General features: G+C 52.4%; 1 protein-coding gene across 7 annotated transcripts; it reads right to left on the reverse strand.

Annotated features, from left to right (window-relative positions):
• Nucleotides 1–62: 62 nt before the first annotated feature.
• Nucleotides 63–20,160, reverse strand: COQ8B (coenzyme Q8B). 7 transcript variants are annotated; one of them, XR_010323312.1, is made up of 16 exons: nt 19,992–20,114; nt 19,607–19,711; nt 19,351–19,470; nt 19,166–19,232; nt 17,339–17,416; nt 12,922–13,044; nt 12,689–12,774; nt 11,585–11,725; nt 11,416–11,497; nt 10,272–10,365; nt 8,378–8,519; nt 8,112–8,219; nt 6,048–6,113; nt 2,865–3,053; nt 2,311–2,397; nt 1,535–1,562 (listed from the first exon to the last, which is right to left on the reverse strand). XR_010323312.1 is itself a non-coding variant. In XM_064293679.1 (15 exons), exons 6-15 carry the CDS (start codon nt 12,935–12,937, stop codon nt 1,281–1,283), a joined length of 1,104 nt encoding a protein of 367 aa, XP_064149749.1. In that variant the 5' UTR covers nt 12,938–13,044; nt 17,339–17,416; nt 19,166–19,232; nt 19,351–19,470; nt 19,575–19,711; nt 20,132–20,160; the 3' UTR covers nt 63–1,280. The 7 variants fall into 7 exon arrangements, 6 of the variants coding, with proteins under 6 accessions (XP_064149749.1, XP_023395692.1, XP_064149750.1 ...); XM_064293679.1 differs by lacking the exons at nt 2,865–3,053; nt 19,992–20,114 and adding an exon at nt 20,132–20,160 and having other exon boundaries at nt 63–1,562; nt 19,575–19,711; XM_023539922.2 differs by lacking the exons at nt 2,865–3,053; nt 19,992–20,114 and adding an exon at nt 20,132–20,154 and having other exon boundaries at nt 64–1,562.
• Between the last annotated feature and the right edge of the window lie 2,125 nt (nt 20,161–22,285).

Here is a 22,285-nt window from a genome sequence, read left to right on the forward strand (position 1 = left end):
CCCCGCTCCGCAAGCCCCGCCCCACGCCCCGCCTTCCCCAGTGTGGCCACCGCCCCGCCACGCCCACTGGCCCGTCGCCGGCTTAATATGCAGATGGCCTCCCCCGTGTCCACCCAGACGTGGGTTCCCTTTCCCTCCGCGGCCCTTGACCTTAGATCTCTTCCCGTTCCGCGCCCGAAATAATTGCTTCGGGAGGCGCCTCGTCTCCCGACATCCCCAAATCTTCCCGCTAACCCCAAGGTTCTCCCGGCACGGCGGGGGCGGACAGAGCGGTGACGAGGCATTTTCCGAGGAAGGGGAGGGGAGATGAGCAGACCCCGCAGTCCCGGTACGAGAACGGGTCGGCTTGGGGGGCGGGGGCGCCGCGGCGGCAACCAGAGCCGCGCCCAGATCCCCGCCCGCCGCCCCCGCTTCCCCGCACTCCTGTGGGCTTGGCAAAGCAGCTGGCTGGGGCATTACGGCCCATTAGCAGAGGCGAGGTTGCCGGGAGCCGAGGGGCAGCCGGGAGCCCAAGGCAGCCTGAGGGTGGGGAGGCAGGCCTTCTCAGCTGCTACAGGCCGCCAGCAGGTGGTCAGCACGTGGAGGGAGGGGTAAAGGGGAGAAGGAGGTTCCGGCAACAGATGGCCGGGCAGGACGGGGGCTTTCAGACAAGGGGCGGGGGGGCTGGCCATCTGCACCTGGAGGCCGCCCGCGGACTCCTCCCTCTCCCCCCCAGCACAGAAAAAAGAGCTGGGGGAAGGGGAGGGCCGCTTTTATTAGGACCGAAGGTTCACACCCTCGCGCCCCGCTCCCCGACTCACAGAGACGCTGAAACGGGGGATGACAGCTGGTGGAGGAGGAGGGGGCAAAGGTGACGGCTGCTCCTCCAACCCCGCCCCTCCCCTTTGGCCGTTGGATCCTCGGAGACCTGAGCAGACGGGAGGGGCCCCCCTCTAGATGAGTCTGGACCTTCCTGATTTCTTCCTAGGGGCCTCAAGCTCCCTCAAACGGCGGCAGAAATAAGTTCGTGGGTTCCCTGGCTCAGGGCTCCAGGATGCCCACTTTGGAGTGGGGAGGGCAGGATCTGGGGCAGGAAGTTGAGAGCTCCCCAGTCCCAGCCTCTGGACGAAGGTAGGGGGTAAGCATGGCAGGGAAGACCAAGGGGGCTCCCAGACGTGGAGCAAAGGGGGACGGGCCCGGAGGCGCCATTTACGAGAGCCCGCGATGGAGGCTGTTGTGGGGGATCCACAGGGCTTCTTGGTACCCAGAGGTCCCTGTGATCCGCAGGCTGCGGGCTGTGGTTACCCCTGGCGACTGGCCCAGTAGCGGTAGTAGGTGTCCTGGAAGAGGTCCCGGCAGTCGATGTGGGCGCGGAGGCGGGCGCAGGCCAGGAAGGCCCCTGCCAGCTTCCGGTGCAGAGCGTAGGTCTCCTCGGGGGGTGGGCGCAGCCGGTGCCGCAGCAGCACAGGGATGAGGCCCTGCACACGGCGGGCAGTGTCCCCTGCCCCGAAGTCGTAGGGGCCTTGGGTAGCAAACGGCTCCCCCAGGATCATCACTGCCTCCACGTGGGCGTCCGAAAATGCCTGGGGTAGGTGGGGGAGCAAGAGAAGCACCGTGATGACAGACAGCCCTCCACCTCGCCCAGAAGAGGCCAGCAACCCCCAGCTCTCTCCAGAGTGGCAACCATAAGCAGATCCCAACTCCTCCCAAGAGTAACAAGCAGCCCCTGCTTCCTCTAGACCCTCTAGTAGACAAGCAGACCCTTTGTTGCGTGCTATTGAACCGATTCAGACACAGAGACCCTACTTGACAGTAGAACTGCCCCATAGGGTTTCCTAGGCTGTAATCTTACTGGAGCAGATCACCAGGTCTTTCTTCTCTCTTGTGGAGCCAGCAGTGGGTTTGAACCACTGACCTTTTGGTTAGCAACTGAGCTCTTAACCACTGTGCAACCAGGGGTCCTAAGCAGCCCCCTACTCCTCCCCCAAAAATGCTCCTTACTTCCTCTCAGTGCCCCCAATTTAGACACAATGCTCCACACTGTAGGACAAGCAGCCCCCAGTGCCCCAGGCCCTCCCGTACAGACCAGCAGCCCCCCACTTCCCCAGAAGGGACAAGAAGTGCCCAGGGTTCCTGGGTAGTCAAGCAGCCACCATTTCCCCTCCCTCCCCAGAGCCCCCCAGTACAGATAAGCAGCTCCTGTGAGTTCCCCCAGTGGAGACATACAGGCTCCTCTCTTCCAAGTAGAGACAAGCAGCCCCCCTCCCCTCTCCATCCCCAGGAGCCCCCAGAACAGACCCCAGCTCCCTACTCCCCCCAGCATCTCCCAACCTTGGTTTCAAGGCCTGTGAGGAATTTGAGGTCTCGGGATTTCTGCAGAACCCGGGCTCTGTCCCCATCAGCTGCAGCCTTCACCACCTGGGGAGATGGGTATGGGCAAAGCGTCAGAGCCCAGCAAGGGCTCGAGGGGGGTCTTGATAACTGGTGATGGGATTTTGAAGCCTGGCCTTCCTGGCACCCCCCTCCACCCTCACTAACCTGAGCCCCGCACCCAGAAGCCTCCCCTCCCTACCTAGCCTGGTCAGTGTGCGTCTCCCTCCAGACTGTTCCACAGCCTGGGAGAGGGCTGCCAGGGGTTTTGCCCACCTGCCTGGGCTCTACCACAGTGAAACGGCACAGAGGAAAACGGCTCAAGTGCTGCCCATGTGTCTAAACAGTCAACCAGACAAGAAGGTGACTGTGACCCTGAGCTGCATCCGAGGTTGCCACTGTGCCATGTCTAGGATCGTCTGGTTGATGTCTGTCTCCCACACTGGACTCCGAGACCCGTGTGAGCAGGAAGCCCTGTTGGGTTGAGTCCCACATGCGCAGGGCCTGGTACTCACGAGGCCTTGGTGAACCTGTGGCACATCTGGGTGTGGACTGTGCCCCTCTCTACAGCCACATGCTCACTTAGGGACGCAGGAGTTCGGCAGGGAGGCTGCAGCGGGTCTGCTGGGTTCAACCCTGGCTCTGCCACCTGCTGGCTGAGGACTCTGGGCAAGGCACTTTACCTCTCGGCCTCGGCCCATCATCTGTGAAGTAGGGGTGACATAAGGGCCTTCCTCATGGGGTTGTCGTGAGGATAAAGGAGTGGTCTATGTGAAGAACTTGGCACTGCGCATGTAGGAAGTGCCATCCGATTACCGGCTCCTTTCCTATTAGTCTCAGTCGGAGTCAACTTGCCAGCAGCAGGTTTGGTTCTTTGGTTTTATTATTATTTTGGGGTGGGTATAAGGGTCCCTGCCTCACAGATGAGGAAAAAGGCCAGAGGGGAGTGACATGGGCAGGCCTGGGAACTCGGGTTAGTCTGGCCCCCATACCAAACCCTTAAGCTCTGTGCTGCCCTTTCTTGGGGGAGGGGGCGTGCACTTCTCTTCTGGCTCCTGCCTCACACGGGGCCTCAGCTCCCCCTGCCAGAGCCTGTCTGGCCATCTCTCAGGCCTGTGGTCCTCCAGGGCTGGTGTGACAGGGCTTTTTAACTAGAAACGGCTGCAGAGGTGGTAGGAGGACCTTGCTATGCAGCCTGGGAGGGGGGAGGGGTCTGGGATGTCCAAACTACCCAGAGAGGCCTTGGCCTTGTGCCTCACTCTGTGACCCACAGAGAGCCCCAAGGGACCTACGGCAGGGCACCAGGTCCACCTTCCTGTCCCAATCTTGGAGGTAGGTCCACCATCCCCCATCCCCAGGCTGGAAGCCTGGGCCTTGTCCTGCCCATCTCTGCCCCCTCCAGCCATCAGCTCCCACAAAGTATCCACTGGGATCTCTGCCAACTGCCTCCTCTTCTCCTCTCCACAGCCTTCCTGGGATCCCAGTCTTAAAGACCAGCCCTTATTCAGAGAGAGCTTTCTAACTCTGACTAGGTCCCTCCCTGTTCAAATCCCTTCCATGGCTCCCCAGTGCAACAGGATAAAGACCAACTGCAAAGCAGGGACTCTAAGCCCCAGGGGGATTTGGCTCCAGCCTCATCTCTGGCTCCCGCCCCTCCCAGTCAGAACATGGACTTCTTTCTCTTTGGTCCTCTAGGGAGCCCCTGGGTAGCACAGATGATTAATGTGCTCTGTTGCCAACCAAAAGGTTACAGGTTCGAGCCCACCCAGAGGCACCTTGGAAGGAAGACCTAGCAATCTATTTCTGAAAAGTCAACCATTGAAAACCCCCTGGACAACAGTGCTACCCTGACACACATGGGGTCGCCATGAGTCGGGGTCAACTCGACAGCAACTGCATGGAGGGCCTCGCCAATCTAAGTGTGGTCCCCATACAGGTAGCACTAGTATCACCCCGAGTGTGTTAGAAACACAGAAACCGATGCCCAACTCTAGGCCTAGTCTACCAGAATCAGCATTTCACGTGCACAGTAAACGTGGAAAAGCGCTGTGTCCCTCCGCCACAAAATGTGTTGAAATTCTAACCTCTGTACCTGTGGACGTGACCCTATTTGGCAACGGGGCTTTACTTTTGTTACGTTAATGAGGTCATACCAGTGCAGGGTGGGTCCTAAACCTAATCACTTCTGAGTTATACAAAAGGACAGAATAGAGAAACACACGTGGGGGAAAACAGACATCACATGAGGATCATCTAGGAACCAAGGGACACCCGGAGCTCCAGACAAGGAATCGACACGCCCGAGACCTGGATTTGGCCTTTTAGCCTCCACAACCATGAGGAGATAAATTTCTGTTCATTAGGGCCACCTACTTGTGGTGTTCGTGTTATGGCAATGCTAGGTAACTGAGACATTGCTTCTCACCTCTGGGCCTGTGCACAGGCTACCTTTCTGAACACCCTCCTAATCTCTTCCTGGCTGGTCCTCCTCATCCCGTGGGTCTCAACTCAGACATCCCTCCTCAGGAAGCCCTTCTCGACTCCCAGCTGGGTCAGGCACCTCTTCTGGGCTTCCAGAGTCCTCTGTGCTTTCCCCATCCCAGCCCTGACCACTCTGGGTCATCCCTGTCTGTTCCCGACAGGACTGTGAGCTCCATGAAAGTAGGGACCTGGACTGGTCACTGCTGTTGTCTTCAGTATTGCCCAGAACAGGTTTGGGCACAGAGGGGTATCAGAGAATGTTTAAATTGATGACTCAAGTCAAATGTTCAGTCGCAACAAATGAATGAGATGGTGTTCTCTGAGGCAGAGCAACCTCGGGGTCTCAGTGGGCGGCAGGGACCGGCAATGTGGTAAGGAAGCACTTCCTGAGGAGCAGGGCCACCCCCGAGGGGGCAGCTTGTGGCAGGGGGGCGGGGACGGAGAGCTGACAAGATGGCCATTGTGAGCCTCTATCTGAGGAGGGAGAAGTCAAGGGTTGGGAACATGGGACCTAGACTACTTAAGTTTGAATCCCAGCTCTGCCACTTACCAGCTGTGTGATCTTGGGTAAATCACTTAACCTCTGAGCCCCAATTACTTTATCTATAAAATGGGGCTAATAATGGTCCTTACCCCATAGGGTTGCTGTATGGCTTAAATCAACTGCTATAGTCAAAGTATTTAAAACAGTACCTGACAAAGTATTAAGTGGTTGGTATTTTTTAGCAGCTATTAATATTACTATTGTTGTGTGCTGTCGATTCCAACTCAACAGTGACCCTATAGGACAAAGCAAAACTGCCCCATAGGGTTTCCTAAACTGAAATCTTTACAAGAGCAGATTGCCAGGTCTTTTCTCCCATGGAGCCACTGGTGGGTTCGAACTGTTGACCTTTCAGTTAGCAGCTGAGCGCTTAACCATTGCACCCTCAGGCTATTAATATTACTAAAAACCAAACCCGTTGCCGTTGAGTTGATTCTGACTCATAGTGACCCTATAGGACAGAGCAGAACTGCCCCATAGGGTTTCCAAGGAGTGGCTGCTGGGTTCAACGGCCGATCTTTTTGGTTAGCAGCTGAGCTCTTAACCACTGCACCACCAGGGCTCCATTAATATTACTAGTCTTTATTATTTCTCAATTCCAGCTGCAGTGTTTCTCCTCCTCACCCATGCCCCAGTATCTGGCCTGGGCCTCAGCCCGACAGAGGTGACTCACCTCGATGTAATGGTCTGTGAACTCGGTCCCAAACTCCCGGCTCGCCCCAAAGTCCAGCAGGGTCACCTGGGAATGGGGGTGGAGAAAGGAATACTGGGAGTCCGTCAACAGCCCCCACCCACATCCCTGCTGTCTCCTGCCAGGGTCCCTGCCCAGCTTCCACCTTAGGCTCCTGGCCTCCAGTCTCGGCCCTTCCAATCTACCCCCACATGGTAGTCGGAGGGATCTGGCTTTTATTTTTTGGTCCTACTTGTTTTTATAATGATATATTTTAGATGTGCAGAAAAACCCAGAGAATAATAATAATATATAGAAAAGCAAAATCAATGTCCACAAAACCCATCACTCAGCTTAAAATATAAACTATCCAGTCCAGGGGAAGCCTCCCACATCCCCACCCTGATCCCACCTCCCCCATGTCCCTGCTCTCTCTTCCAGGGTCACCATCCTGAAATCATGTGTGTCATTCCAAGCATGAGTTTATGTATTTTCTACTTACGTGTGTATCCATAAGCAATATATAGGAATGTTTTAAACTTCATTTAAATGGTATGTACTATAGTTATCCTGCAACTTATTCTACTTGGCCAGATGGTTGTTAGATCTATACCTTCACGGCTATGTTTCACTCAGACTCATTCATTCCTCATTGCTATATAAGGACTTCATTCCGTAATTATATCACGAGGCACTTAGTGGTTGATGGACATTGTGGTTGCTTCTGGCTTCTACTATTAACAACAGTGCTCACTGAACACATGTGAAAGAGTTTCTCTAGGGCAGGAGTTCAAACTATTGACCACAACCCACAGGAAGAAATACAGCATACGCTGGGCGCCATTACAGACACACACACAAATATAAAAGTCAAACAAAAGCGTCCTGAACCAATACGCATTCCTACCACCTACGACATGCTGATACTTTCCATTCTATTCTTTTAAAACAAAAAATGCTCTTGGGACCCCATAGCTAGTGCCAGGACTCGTGCTACCTCCTGGAGTTAGAAAATCACCTCCCTAGGGAGGGTTTCAGCCTAGGAGGAGACATAGGCTGAGTGTGCAGGTTGGGGGAAGGGGTGGCAAGGCACCGAGGCTGGCAAAGGGCTCAGACTTTGTCCTGAGGGTACTGGGGAGCTGAGGAAGGGCTATCTTGACCAGTGTTTGTTTAGCAATTTAGAAAGATCCCTCTGGGGATAAAATGGATGCAGACTATTTTAGAGCAACGTTTGGCAATCTCTGGTAAAGCTGAAGCCACGCACCGCACACCGGAAGTCTAGCAGTCCAAACTCTCACCTCCAGGCCTTTGTGCACTGTGCCTGTTCCGGGAACACTCTTCCCTGCTCTCTGAAGTACTGGCTCCTCAGCTTTCCAGTCTCAGCTTTATTGGAACTTCCTTGAGGAAATCTTCCTTGACCCCATCCACCCCTCTGCCTGCTCCTCCTCTGGCCCCACCCTGACCCCCCTGCCTGTGCCTCTCCCATTACTGACCACTCTAGCCCGGCTTCCCCATCATGGTACTAACAACCTGAGGTCATCATTGCCCAGTCATGGACGTATCCCCCACTGAGCTGGGAACTCTGAGAAGGCAAGGATCAGGGATGTCTTGTCATCACCATCAAGCGGCAGAGTGGGTGTCTGGTACTTTCTAAATGAATGACGAGTGTGGTAGCGACGGCTAACTGCCTTCCAAAAGTTGTGCTCCCTCTTCTGCAGGGCCACAATGCCACCACGAAGCCACTGCCCAGCCAGGGACTCCATTTCCCAGCATCCCTTGCACCTAGACAGGCCAGGTGACTAGTTCTCATCGATGGAGAGAAAGGTGAAGGAAATGAGGGGTCACTTCTGGCCGAAGCACTGTGGAAGACAGTAACCCCCTTGACCTCACTGCCTTTCACCAGGGGCAGAGCATTGGCACTAGGGGCTGGCACAGCCACAAAACGGAGGAAGCCTGAGCCCCTGGATGCCTCACAGAGGCGAGCCAGCCCAGCCTGTCCCATGGCTGAGCGGTAAACTACTACTGTATTGAGCTAGTGCACCCCGATGTGCATCACGAGGAACCAACCTGGTGGCTGGAGCTATCATACAGGAAGTTGGCCCAGTTGGGGTCCGTCTGCATGAATCGGAACTCAAACAGCTCCCGCAGACACAGCCTCAGGAGCTGGAAGCAAATCTGGGGCGGGGAGAAACAGTAACAGATACACAGACATGGCAGTGTGGCCTGCTGTGCACAGTCCTCTCTGGACTGGGGTGGGACCATGGGCCTGGCCCCTTCTAGCTCGCCTTGGGGCAGCACCCCACCTTACTGTCCACTGGGCTGGGACCATGTACCTGATTCCGGATGTCCTGGCTCAGGCCTTGGCACTGGTCCAGAGGGACACCTCTGGCCAGCTCCATGCCCAGTACCCGTGTGGTGCACAGCTCCTGAATTAAGGCTGGCACCCGGAAGAAGGGGTCATCCGCCAGCAACTGCCTGGGGCAGGAGGGAGGAGAAGGAATGAATGAGTGTCAGTGCCGCAGGCCCCTGGGGCCCTGCTCTGAAAGAAGTCCTGCAAGAAGAGCGTATGTTTTGCTTTCCTCCTGCTCTTGTCTTGCCTCTGTCTGCCCTGAATGATGGCCAACACCTGGCTAGACTGACATTCATTCAGACATTTCATTCATTCAGTCAGCAAATATCTCCATAGCACTTACTCTGGGCCCGCCCCTAAAACTGGGTGCTGTTGGAGACCCAGCTACCACTTCACTACCTGAGATGCACCTGTGGCTTCTGGTCGCCCAGGAGAAGCCCAAAGCACTTAGCTTCATGTGCATTACTTCTTTCGTCAATTGACTCATTCATCCAAAGAGTCCATGGTAATATGCATTGGTCACTCCTTGGAATCGTTACTCAGAACATTGGTAAGTAAAAGGGAAAGAATCCATCTCTGTATCTGTCTGTCCCAGTGTAGGAGGATGCTGGGAACAGAGCGGCCAATAAGCAAGCCCCACCCCGCCCCAAGAGATCACTCCAACAGAAGGAACAATTGCTGGATAAGTGTATAAGATCTGGGAGGCAAAGAATGTGAGAGAGGCCTGTCACTGGGGACCTGTGGGGTGGCCAAAGTGAGGAGTCCCAGGGAGGTGGGCAGGGGCCAGAGGAAGGATGTGGATTTTTATCCTAAGGGTACAGTGTGTGGGAGGTCTCCCCAGATCCCATATGGGCGGGCTCTGGCCCAGCCTCACCTCGCATGCTCCTCCTCAAGGTCCTACTTGGGGCCTTGTAGTTTTGCTCCTATTTATAAAAACTCTAATGTTTGAGGTAGGCCCTGTGCCAAGCATTTCATCAGCACAGTTCCCTCTGATCCTTGCTGCCCCAACGAGGAGGCCGCTCTCCTGAGGCCACTGTACGGATTCAGGCCACACAGCGCTAACCACTGCCTTCTGTGGCCATTCCTCTCACTCCATCCACAGAGCTTGCCAGCACATTGTGGGGGACCCTATGTAGGTGTGACTGTCGCTCATCACCATGCTTCAAAGATACCACCGTGTTGTTCTATGCAGCCACAGTTCACAGATCATTCTTCACTGATGAGCATTCTGTAATTTATTTACCCACCCTGCTGGGGTCGAGATTTGGGTTGTTTCTAGTTTTGGACTGTTGCAAATAATGCTGCCCTAAGTATCCTAGAAACCAGTGTTGGAGTGTCTCTAGAGTACCGTTAACTAGAAGGGCAACTGCTAGGTTGTAGGGTATGTGAATACTGAGCCTTAGCAGATGTAGCCAAGCCGTTTCTCCAAAGTGCTTCTGGCGATGTCCTCTCCTGCCCACAGTGAATGAGGAATGCCCTGGAGTCCCATTCTTAGCAGCTCTTGGCGCTGTCAGGTTTCTTAGTCTTTGTCAATCCGGTGGGTGTAACAGAATCTCAGTGTGTAATCAACTCCCTGTTGACAAGCCCACCTCCCCCATCAAGCCACGTGGTTATGAGTCCCATTGGACAGATGAGCAAACTAACACTCAGAGAGGAAGTGACCTGCCCAAGCTCACAGAGGACATAGGGGATAAAAGAAGTGACGGATGGATGGAAGAACAGATAAATGAAAGAGGAACAGAGTCTGCCAGCCCCACCCCAGGGCTCCAGCTGCCAGAGACTATGGGGGCCTTACTTCCCACTCAGCCCTGGAGGGAAGGAAGGAGGAAAGCTGGGAGGGAAGGGCTCCCTAAGGGTCCTACAGGGGCTCAGCTCACCTGAAGTTCTGGGCACAAGCTGCCTCCCGGCGGTAGTCACATTCCCAAGCCAGCTCCTGCTGCAAGGTGTGCAGACTTTGCTCAGCAAACAGGCCTGAAAGGTACAGCCCTGTCAGCCGGGAAGGCTACCCTCCAGCCCACCCCTGCCCCTCAGGCTCCCACTCATGGATGTCTTCTTTTATTAGTCTCCCTCCCTCCCTTTCTGTCTCTCACACCTGCTCCACGTCTTCTGTGCCCTCATCTGCCTCTGCCCTCCAGACACATGCACACTCCCGGTCTCTGCCTGCTCTGACCCCGACACACACATCACACACTTCCCTCCGTCCTTCAGACAACTGCAGTCCTTCTGAAGGCAGGATCTCCTGGTCTGTCTCTTCCACACACATGCATACCAGTCCCTCACATCTCTCACCATCACACAGGGCACCTGTTCTGTCTTCTGACCATCTTGTCTCTTTCACACTGCTCCTTGTCTTGGAGTATCATTCCAGACTCCCCCTCTTTGTCTCTCTCACACTGCTTCCTGCCTCGGATTCGCACCTTAGACCCCCTCTCTCTGACTCTCACACACCACTCCCTGCCTCAGAGTCTCATTCTAAGCCCGCTCTCTCTGTCTCTCACACCACTCCCTGCCTCGGAGTCTCACTCTAGGCCCGCTCTCTCTGTCTCTCACACCACTCCCTGCCTCCGAGTCTCACTCTAGACCCCCTCTCTCTGTCTTTCTCACACCACTCCCTGCCTTGGAGTCTCACTCTAGGCTCCCCCTCTCTGTCTCTCTCTCACACACACCTGCTCCAGCTTACTCAGGTGCTTTCTCATGTGCTCTAACACAAACAGGCTGTTCTGCTTACACTCCCTTTCTGCTTCTGTAGCTTCTTTCACACCTACAACCCCTCTCTCTGCATTGCACACCCTCTGTGTGTCTGATTCTGAGTTTTGGTCTAGGCTTGTCTCTGTGATGCGTTCAGAAGCTCTAAGTTTTTTTTTTCACACACACGCTCATGCTCTCTGGGCTCTCCCTGCTTTGGAGTGTCTCTCTCTCTTACACACATGTACACATTCTCACATGCATACACACGGACACCTTGCCCCATGTGGGCTGCTCTGCCTCCAGCCAGCCCCACGTGTGGAAGGGGAGCCTCACCCTCTGGCAGGGCCACGCTCATCCTGAGCACTGCCAGCAGGTTCTGGACGTCGCTCTGGATGCTCTGGGCAACACCCGGGTACTGCAAAGGAGAGAGAGAGGAAGGGAGGAAGGGAGTCACCCCCCCAACACCAGGGCCATACCCACTCCCGCCTTGCCTCTCTCTCACCTGGATCTTCACAGCCACCTCCGTCCCATCCCGCAGCATGCCCTGGTGCACCTGCCCGATTGAGGCGGCGGCAAAGGGCACCTCCTCCAAAGAGGCTACCTTAGCCTGCCAGTCCCTGCCGAGCTCCTCTTCCAGAACTTTCTGAGGGGAGTGGTCAGAGCAATCACTGTCATGGTTAGGGGCAGCTGTGCAGGTTCATGACCCCAGCACTAACTACAGGGCACTCACCACACACTGGACCCTGGGCTAAGCTCTTCACGCTACCCCACTTTACAGATGGGGAAACTGAGGCTCAGAGAGAAGTCTCTTGCCCAAGGGGACCAAGCAGGCAGTGAGGACTGGGAAGCCTAGCCCAGGTTGTGTCTCCCAACTGTGCATTCCCTGCGCTGTTGTGAAGACTATTTTTGTCTATAATTAGATTGATAATAATTCTGTTATATGTCGTAATATTAAAGAAGAGCTAAAATTTATGGAGAGCATCCTGGGGCTGGGTCCTGTTCAGAGTGGCTCTGGGAGGGGCAGCAATTGGTCAAGGTCACACGGAGAGTGGGTGGCAGAGACGAGAAGAAAGGCAGCTGGGCAGATTCCAGGCTTCACGCCCTCACCCAGTTATTACAAGAACAGCTCATGTCTTGGTGCCAGGTGTGGTGCCAGCCTATTCACAGACACTATCTCCTCTAACTTGAAAAGAACAATGACAAAACTCGCATCTCACTCACGAAGTGTCAGGGGCTGTTCAAAGAGCTTCACATAGACGAATTTATTTAACCCTCCAACGTGGAGGCTGCTATCACTATCCCCATTTTGCAGATGATAAAACTGAGGTACAGAGAGGTCAAGCCAGGGTCTGAGCCCACGCTGACTGGCCCCCCATTACTGGGCTTTGCTACCTCGTCAGCAGCCTCCCCAGGGCCCAGGCTGCACCAGGAACCACACGAGGTACTCTTCACCTTCTCATAGAACCGTCACAGCACTGGTGAGGCGTGAGCTTCAGTAATGCCCATTTTGCAGGTGGGATAACTGAGGCTGAGGCTCAGAGTCAGGCATCAAGCCGATCTATGAGGCCAAGAGGGTGGGCAGGGGGAGAGCATGCTGGGCACTCACCGTCATCTGCCAGCGGGGCATGAAGTCGGCGCTCTGGCGGACCCGCTCAAAGATGCGCTGCATCTGAGGGCTGATGAAGCTGTTGTCTTGGGAGACAGCAGGGGGAGGGAAGCGGTGAGGGAGGAGGGCCCCTGGGGGACCATCTGAAGTCGGGGCATGTTGGGTGGGGTGGGATAGGATAGGGTAGAAGTGAGGTCAGGGGTCAGGGATAGAGGGTCGTGGTCTTGCTATACCCTGGATGCTGAGCATTTGGCCAACCTTGAGGGCAGCCCCCCGAACTGTACATAAGGTCTGGACGATCCGTTCGACATTGGCTTCAGACAGGAAGGGGCTAGAGCCCAGCTGGGAGCCACCCTCTGGGGATAAAGAATAATTAGTATTAAAATCAGGATAATAGTGACTGTAACACCACTGCACACCCACCAGAGTGGCTAAAATGAAAAAGACGGTACCAAGTGCTGACAAAGACGTGGAGCAGCCTGAACTCACACCCTGCTGGTGAGTGTCATGGCGCAGGCCCTTTGGGAAATGGTCCAGGAGTTTCTACTAAAGCTACACATCTGCATACCTGATGCAATTCCTTTCCGAGAGAAAGGCATCAATCCATCCACCAACGGACAGCACAAGAATGTTCACAGCACCTCCATTCACAAGAGTCCCAAAATGGAAACACCCAAATGACCGTCAGTAGAATGAATGGACAGGTTGCGGTATAGTCATGGAGTGGAAAACGAAGGTGGTGATTAAACAATGTCTAGATACACACAACAACATGGACGTGCCTCCCAAACATAACAGTGAGCGAAAAGAAGCCAGACTCATGAGAGAATACACTATCCAATTCCATTTACATAAAGAGCAAAAATAGGCAACGCTAGAGTGTTAGAAGTCAAGACGGTGCAGAAACTAGGAGTGACCATGAATCACCCTAGGGCATGAGAGGGGCTTCTGGAACTTCTAGGGCAGCAAATTTCAGGGTGTGGCCTGGAGGTCCCCAGGGGACTCTGAGACCCTTCAGAGGGTCTGTGAGATGAAAACTATTTTCACAATATCTGCCCCTTTTTGCGCCCACTCTCGCTTGAGTGTTCAGTGGGCTTTTCTAGAGGCTCCATGGTGTGTGCAGACATCATGGCTCTGATGGCTGATGGAACGTGAGTATTCTCGTGTTGGAGAGATGTCCTGGCTTTAATCTCTAATATGGTAAATAAGAATAAATATAACCTGCATGAACAAGCTCTTTGGGGGCCCTCGATATATTTTTTTAACAGATTTACTGAGATATAATTCACATACTACACAATTCACCTGTTTAAAGTCTACAATTGTATGCCTTTTAGCTATTTTCGCAGATCCGAGCAACCATCCCTGCAATCGATTTTAGTATATTTCATCACCCCCCCAAAAAGAAATTCTATACCTGTTGGCAATTATTCCCCATTTCTTCCTCATCTCATCAGCCCTAAAACCAAAACTCATCCCCGTCTTGTCGATTCCAACTCACAGTCACCCTGTAGGACAGACTAGAACTGCCTCGTAGGGTTTCCAAGGCTGTAATCTTTATGGCAGCAGACTGCCATATTTTTCTCCTGTGGAGTGGTTTGGTGGGTTCAAACTGCTGATCTTTCAGTTAGCAGCAGAGCGCATAACCACTGCACCACCAGGGCTCCTTTCCCCAGTCCTAGGTAACCACTGGTGGTATAATGGTTAAGAGCTACAGCTGCTAACCAAAAGGTCAGCAGTTCAAATCCACCAGGTGCTCCCTGGAAGCTCTATGGGGCAGTTCTATTCTGGCCTACAGGGGTCGCTATGAGTTGGAATCGACTCAAAGGCAATGGGTTTAGGTAACTACAAGACTTCTTGCTGTCTCTATTGACTTGCCTATCCTACATATTTAACATGAGTGGAATCGTACAGTATGTGGCCCTTTGTGTCCGCCGCCTCACTCAGCAACACGTTTTCAAGGCTCATCCGTACTGCGGCATGTTTCAGGACGTCATTCCTTTTTACGGCTGAACAACAATCCATTGTATGACTATAACACGTTTTATTTACTCATTCATCAGAGTTTGATGGCTGTGTGGGGATCTTGAGATCAAAAAGTTTGAGAACCACTGTTATAGGGTTTTTTTGTTGTTTTTAACTGTGGTAAAAATATACATAACAAAACATTCACCAATTCACTAATTTCTACGTGTGTAATTTAGTGACAGGGATTATGTTCTTCACGTGGTGCCACCATGACCGCTATCCTTTTCTGAATTATCCCACCACCATTAACAGACCCTCAGCGCCCCTAGGCAATAACTGCCCCCCCACCCCCCATAAACACTAATAATCGTTGCTTTCTATGTATCTGCCTAGTTTGTATAAGTGAGATCACACAGTGTTTGTCCTTTTGGGACTGATTTATTTTACTCGGCATGATGTTTTCAAGGTTCATTCGTGTTGTGATATGTATCAGGGCTCTATTTCTCTTTCTGGCTGAGTAATATTCTATTGTATGGCTATAAACCAAAAACCAAACCCAGTGCCGTCAAGTCGATTCCGACTCATAGCGACCCTACAGGACAGAGTAGAGCTGCCCCACAGAGTTTCCAAGGAGCGCCTGGCGGATTCGAACTGCCGACCCTTTGGTTAGCAGCCGTAGCACTTAGCCACTACGCCGCCAGGGTTTCCTTGTATGGCTATACCGCACTTTATTTAGTCACTCATCAGTTTTAAGGTTGTGCGGGGATCCTGAGGCCAGAAAGTGGGAGAACCACAGTTCTAGGCCTTCTTGATCTGGGTACACACGTGTCTACTTTGTGAAAATTCATCAAGCTGTACACTTAGAATATGAGTACGTTTCCCTCTGTAAATTATAAAATGCTTCAATAAAGCATTTATTAAACTTTTCTTTCTTTTATGAAAACGTATTACACTATGTACTGAGTGCTCGCCCTGCGGCAGGCAGAGTTCAGAGTGTTTTTGTGGATTCTCTAGCTTAATCTCCACAACCTCCCAGGAAGCAGGAACCACTAATGCCTTGACGTACAAGGTGGAGAAGCAAGAGGCTCAGAGAGGTAGAGTGCCTGGCCCTAGGTCACACAGCATGGAAGTGGCAGAGCAGGGTACAGACTTGGGTCTGCCTCATTCCCCGCCAGCACCACTTTTATTTTGAGAAAATCCAGACAGACAGAAGAGGTGCTAGCGCCGGGAACTCCCAGCTACCCTCCATCTCTACTCAGCAGTGTAACATTCTGCCTTATCTGCTTTGTCTGTGTTTGTGTGTTGCTGTCGTTGTTATGATTATTATATGGCGGACCACTTGGATGTAATTGCACATCTGAACTCAGCCGCTAAAAGCTTCATCGTTCTTTTTCTAAGAATACTGACATTCTTCTATATAATCACAGCACCATTACATATCTAAGAAAATTATCACTCATTTCCTAATATCATCTACTATCTAGTCCATATTCAAATTTCCCAAATTGTCCCCAAAAGTCTATTATAACCACTGACCACTCTGACAGGGATCACAGTAGAGGGTCCTGGACAGAGTGGGAGAAAAATGCAGAATAAAATTCAAATTCACAAAAAAAGACCAGACTTACTGGTCTGACAGAGACTGAAGGAACCCCAAGACTATGGCCCCAGATATCCTGCTAACTCAGGGCTGAAACCACTCCTGAAGTCAACCTTTCAGCCAAAGATTAGACAGGCCTATAGAACAAAAATACATGTGAGGGACGTGCACCTTAGTTCATTCAAGTACATGAGGCCAAATGGGTTAACACCAAAAAAAACCAAACCCAGTGCCATCAAGTCGATTCTGACTCACAGCAACCCTATAGGACAGAGTAGAACTGCCCCATAGAGTTTCCAAGGAGCGCCTGGCAGATTTGAACTGCTGACCCTTTGGTTAGCAGCCATAGCACTTAACCACTACACCAATGGGTTACACCTGCTTAAAAGCAAAGCTGAGAAGTCAGGAAGGGACAGGAAAATCGTATGAATGAACAGAGGGAACCCAGGATGGAATTGGGGAGAGTGCTGACACACTGTGGAGGCTGCAAAATAATGTCACAAAACAATTTCTATATAAGTTTTTGAATGAAAAAACTAATTTGCGCTAGAAACTTTCACTTAAAGGACAATAAAATTAAAAAAAAAAAAAAAGAAAAAAGTCTCTTATAGCTGTTTTTTTCCCCCTAAACTGAGATCCAGTCAAGGTTCATGCATTCCATGTGTCAGTTGGGGTCTCTTTAGTCCCGTTTTAATCTGGAATGTTTCCCACTTTTGATTGAAGTCATAAGCTTTTTGAGGAGTCTTGCCCACAAATTCTTCTCTTTACACATCTAATTCCATCTCTCTTGTACTTAGGTCCCCACTGGCACTCCGACTTTCAGCTTTCCTCTCTTGCTCCACGTTAGAAACTTAACTTCCGATGGCTTATATTGTTTCTCAAGAGGATATGCTTCCCTTAATCACAACCATAGTAGCAGCCTAGCCCCGTTCTGAACACTTCACACCGACCCTAAGTGGTGGGTACATTATCGTCACCTCCATTTTCCAGATGAGGAAACTTGAGCTCTGAGAGGTAAAGCTTCTTGCGCCAGGTCACACAGCAAGGCCAGGGTCTGAACCCAGACAGTGTGCCTCACTCACCTGACTGTAGAGGTCCTCTTGGCAGGGTCTTCTTTGCCACCTCAACCAATGCTCCCAGCCCCAAGCCTACGGCCAGTCCTGGGGAGTCAGAGAGGAGGCTGAGGCTGAGTGTCTGCTTGCCCAGGGTGTTCTCTCCTGACCCTCTCTCTTCTCAGTCTCTCTAAGCACTCATCTTCCTGACTCTTCGTCACCAGCTCCCTGCATCCCTTTGTCCCCACCTCAGTCTCTTATTCACTCTCTCTGTGCTTTTGAGTTCCTTCCAGGTGAGGCTATTTTTTTCTCCAGCCCTCTCTCCAGGCTTATCTCCTGAGCCAGCAGTTCCTAACCCTGGCTTCACAGTTGAGTCATCTAAGAAGCTTTTATAAATATGATGCCCAAACCCCACCCCTGAGATGCTGATTTAACTGGCCTAAGGGCTGGTGATTTTTTTTTACTAAGCCTTCCAGATAGTTTTAGTATGCAGCCAAGGTTACCCCATCGCCACCGAGTTGATTTCGACTCATAGCGACCCTACAGGACAGAGTAGAACTGCCCCATAGGATTTCCAAGGAACGGCTGGTGGGTTCAAAGTGCCAACCTTTTGGTTAGCAGCTGTAGCTCTTAACCACTGCGCCACCAGAGCTCCAAGATTAAGAAGGCCCCAAAATGACACCCCTGGGTCTCTCTATCGTCCTGTACCCCGTTCCTGTCTCCTCCTCTTCATGCTCATCTCCCCTTCCTTAGTTATTTCTATTTCTCACCCTCCTCTCCACCTGGCACATCTGTCGAGGACTCTGACTCTCAGTCCCTCCCTTTGAGGTTCTCTCTCCAGCTCTGATTTCCTCAGCCTCCTTGCTCTCCTTGCCCTAAGAACACCTTGGGTCTCTCTGTCTCTTTCACTGTCACCACCTCTATAAGTATAGCTGCAGTTTTCTGAGTGCTTTCTACATGCCAGGTACCTGAGTTATGTGCATTAACTCATTTTATCCTTACATCAGAAACCCTGGTAGCATAGTGGTTAAGAGCTTGGTTGCTAACCAAAAGGTTGGCAGTTCCAATCCACCAGGCACTCCTTGGGAACCCGATGGGGCAGTTCTACTCTGTCCTATACGGTCACTATGAATTGGAATCGACTTGATGGCAGTGGGTTTTTTTTTTTTCTTTTATCCTCACATCTTCATGAGATAGGCTTTACAGAAAAATGTCCATTTTATAGAAAAGGAAACTGAGGCTCAGAGAAGTAACTTGCCCAGTCACAAAGTGAGAGCTCAGCAGAATCAGACCTTGCACGCAGCCAGATGCCAAAGCTCTAACCACTGCACTCCACTACCTCTTTACACCATGAATCAGTACGTTTAAAACTTGACCCACGATCCACAGTAAAGACACCTGTATCGTAACTGGTACAGACCGATGTATATGAAATGTTTCATGAAACAATACTTTCCACTACTATACAGGTACACTCATGTTTTGTTTCTTTTTTTTAAGGCTGGCTGCAACTCACTGAATTATTTCAAGCAGGGTGCAACCTAAAGTTTGAATAATCCTGCTGTGTGACCTCAAGGCAAGTCACCTCGCCTCTCTCAGCTTGCATTTCCTCATCTACACGATGGAAATAAACACTCATAGATTCAGTGAAGCAAGGTAATGTGTGCATGGGGCCTTGCCCCTTCCCATTTGTCAGTAAATGTTAAAATCATTGACATTCCTATTTCTCTTGGCTTTGTGGGTTTCTGCCTTCTTCTCTTTCCCTGTCTCTCCCTCCTCTGTCTTCCCTCTGATTCACTCTCTCCCTGGCTTTGTTCTGTAAATGTTTAGGTCAGGATAGCCCCCAGTCACACCTACCCCCAAAGTTGGCCAAGCGGCTGATGCGGGAGGCAGGCACTTTGCGTTCTCGGGAGCGGTCACTCAGCTGGGAAATAAGGGGAAGGTCTAGGGTGGGAAGGTGGGCGCACCCTTCCCCAGGCTCAGGGGGCCAGCAGCCGTCACGGAGTGTCACTAGGCTGGGAGGGGGTAGAGGACAATGATACCTGGAACCGAGGTGTCTTCTTAGGCCGGGCCTCGCGTGCCCTGCGAATGTCCTCCTCACCCAGGCCTCTGCTAGGCCCGTCCTGATGAAATCGTTGGGCCTGACAACCCCCACAAGACAGCTGTGAGAGACATGGACTTTGGTAAGGTTTGGAGGGTACGGAGTCGTTCTAGCCCACTGGGACCCCTCCCTCTCTTTTCACCCCCAGAAACTTCCCTCTCCTACCTCTTTCTCTTGGGGACTCTTCCCAATCTTACCCACCAGTGGAGCCCAGGCCCCGGGGCCCCACAAGGCAGACCAATAGTACGGCCCAGTTGTCCACAAGTCCCCCGCAGTAGGACCCCCACCTCCAGCCACATCGCCTGAGGGAGAATAGGAGGGATTATTTGGGTAGGGGTTGCGGACTGGCCTCCCTGCTCTGCCAGGCCCCACATTCCTTCTGTGTCCACCCTCTCTAATACTCCCACTCCCGAAAGACTTCCTTCTTTGTTAATACGCGCCCCCCGCCCCGCCCCACAGCTTCTCCTGGCTCCCTTCCGGTTGCTAGGAACCCCTAGCTCTTCCTGCGCGCCTGCGAAACCCACTTCCCCCAGTCCCACCCCCAGCCATTGGTAGGGTCCTCCCCCGTTGCTAGACACCCACAGATCCTTCAGTGCTATCTTTCCACTTCCGTGAGCCCTTCTTGTTGCTAGGCACCCCAATTTCTTCCGTGTCCCCCAACTCCGTTCCTGGGAACCTCCCCCCGTTGCTAAGCACCCACGCCTCCTACCCCCCCGGTCTACCACGCGCGGGGGCTCTTGCGCTTCCGGGAGCCTCAGAACACCCGCCCCCTCCGCCAGCTAGCCAATGAGAGGCCAGCGGCTCACTGACTGGCACGAAACACGCCCCGCTGTGTGTAGGGGGGCGGGGCTGAGGCGCTGAAGCCGGACCAGAGGGTGGGCGTTGGAGCCTGCTGGGAGTCTTTGCGACGCGGCTTGAGCACGCACGTAACCTTTTATGCCCTTCCACTCACCTTAAAGTGCCTTGTACTAAACGGACTTTCCTGTTGCCTGCACTGTCCTTTTTGCAAACATCCCTCTCCCTTGCCAACCACCTTACTCATTTTTTTTCCGTGTCATGCTCAACACCTCTCCTTTGAACACACACACTTCACAGCAAACAATTCCCCTTGACATGGAGCCCCTCCACTTTGCACACCTACCCTCTGCTTCAAACACCCACATCCTGGTACCCAACCTCCTCCCTTGCCCATATAAACCCCCTGCCTTTCTTTGCCAACTGTCTTTCGCTCACACCCCTATATTCTCCCGCGTACACTTACTCTCAGCCCCTGCACACTGGCCCCCTGTTCCCTCATAACACCCTGCTTTCTCTCCACTCCCCGCCCACCAGGGGGATGGCGTGAGTGGGAGCCCTGCTTCCTGTAGTCCTGACATTTCCCAGAACACACTCAGCCAAGATTCCCAATGCTGAGTCAGGAACCTTGGCACCCTAGAAAACCAGCTCCCAGCCGGACTGGGTGTTGGGCGGGGGGTGACGGGGGACGGAAGGGGGAGAGGCAGGCTTAAAGCCTGCTATCCCCACAGCTGGCTGACTCACCCCTCTTATCAGTCTGAAATAGAAGCAGCTGGCTGGGGCACCTTTCCCGCTGGGAAAGGGAGGAATGTGATGCTTTCTCCACATCCTCCCCCTCCTTGCTGGAAATTTGGCCTCCTGAATGTCCCTGTGCTGTGTGACCTCAGATGGGTCTTCAACCCTCTCTCGGCCTCAGCTTCCCAGCCTGTATGATGTGCCAGAGGACTCCTGCTTTTGAATTCTCATTGGTCTGTGGAGAGATGACTCATTTTATAGCCTTAGGTCTGTACCTGTGTCCTTCCCTGGGTGACTCAGTTTCAAGACAAACAGCACCCCCACCCCCTGCCGACAGTGAGGGTCTGACTCAGGAGTTGAGTGACACCCCACCCTTGGGGGAAAAGTATATAAAAAGCACCTATGGCAATAACCAACCCGCCAGGGCTGTGGCTGGCTGTGCCAGCCCTGGCACCACATGCTTCACAAACGTGAGGTCATATCAGATAGCCCAGGTGCTACAAGCAAAAGCTTGACAGGGGTAGACCTCTGAGCCTCAGTGTCCTCTTCTGTAAAATGGGGCGGTGGCATCCCCTCTTGCTCAGTGTTGTTGAGAGAAGTGAAGTAACGTCTGTAAAAAGCTCAGCACAGAACAAGTGCTCTATACATGAGAAAGCTTTCTTACAGAAAATTCATTCCTTTCAAAACTTTTATCAAGCACTGTGTGCTCCTCCAGGTGCTGGGGACACAGCAGAATCCTGCTGGTGCAGTGGTTAAAGCAAATGACTGCTAACCAAAAGGTCAGTGGTTCAAAACCTGCAACGTCTCCTCGAAAGAAAGATGTGGTTGTCTACTTCCGTAGAGATTTACAGCCTCAGAAACCCTTTGGGGTCACTATGACTCACTATGAGTCGGAATCAACCTGACAGCAGTGGGTTTTGATTTGGGGGACACAGCAAGGAACAAAATAGGTAAAAATCCTTGCCCTTGTGGTGCTGGCTTCTGGCAGGGGACACAATAAACAAAATGTCATTGTTAAGTGCCATCAAGTTGGTTCTAACTAATAGAGACCCTGTGTACAACAGAATGAAACAATGCCCAGTCCTGCACCATCCTCACAATCAACGTTATGATTGAGTCCATCGTTGTAGCCACCGCGTCAATCCATCTCAATGAAGCTCTTCCTCTTTTTCACTGATCTTCTACTTTACCAAGCATGATGTCCTTCTCCAGGGACTGGTCCCTCCTGATAACATGTCCAAAGTATATGAGGCAAGGTCTCACCATCCTTGCTTCTGAGGAGCATTCTGGCTGTGCTTTTTCCAAGACAGATTTGTTCATCCTTCTGGCAGTCCACAATATATTCA

The sequence above is a fragment of the Loxodonta africana genome, chromosome 11 (genome assembly GCF_030014295.1).
Source record: "Loxodonta africana isolate mLoxAfr1 chromosome 11, mLoxAfr1.hap2, whole genome shotgun sequence".
Taxonomy (NCBI): Eukaryota; Metazoa; Chordata; class Mammalia; order Proboscidea; family Elephantidae; genus Loxodonta; species Loxodonta africana.

Coding starts and splice junctions, on each gene's coding strand:
- COQ8B (XM_023539922.2), bottom strand. CDS start 19,708: ATGTGGCTGGAGGTGGGGGTCCTACTGCGGGGGACTTGTGGACAACTG. Junction 10,366..11,415: donor GAGCGTGGCCCTGCCAGAGG/GTGAGGCTCCCC, acceptor TGTACCTTTCAG/GCCTGTTTGCTGAGCAAAGT. Junction 8,520..10,271: donor GCTTGTGCCCAGAACTTCAG/GTGAGCTGAGCC, acceptor CTCCTGCCCCAG/GCAGTTGCTGGCGGATGACC.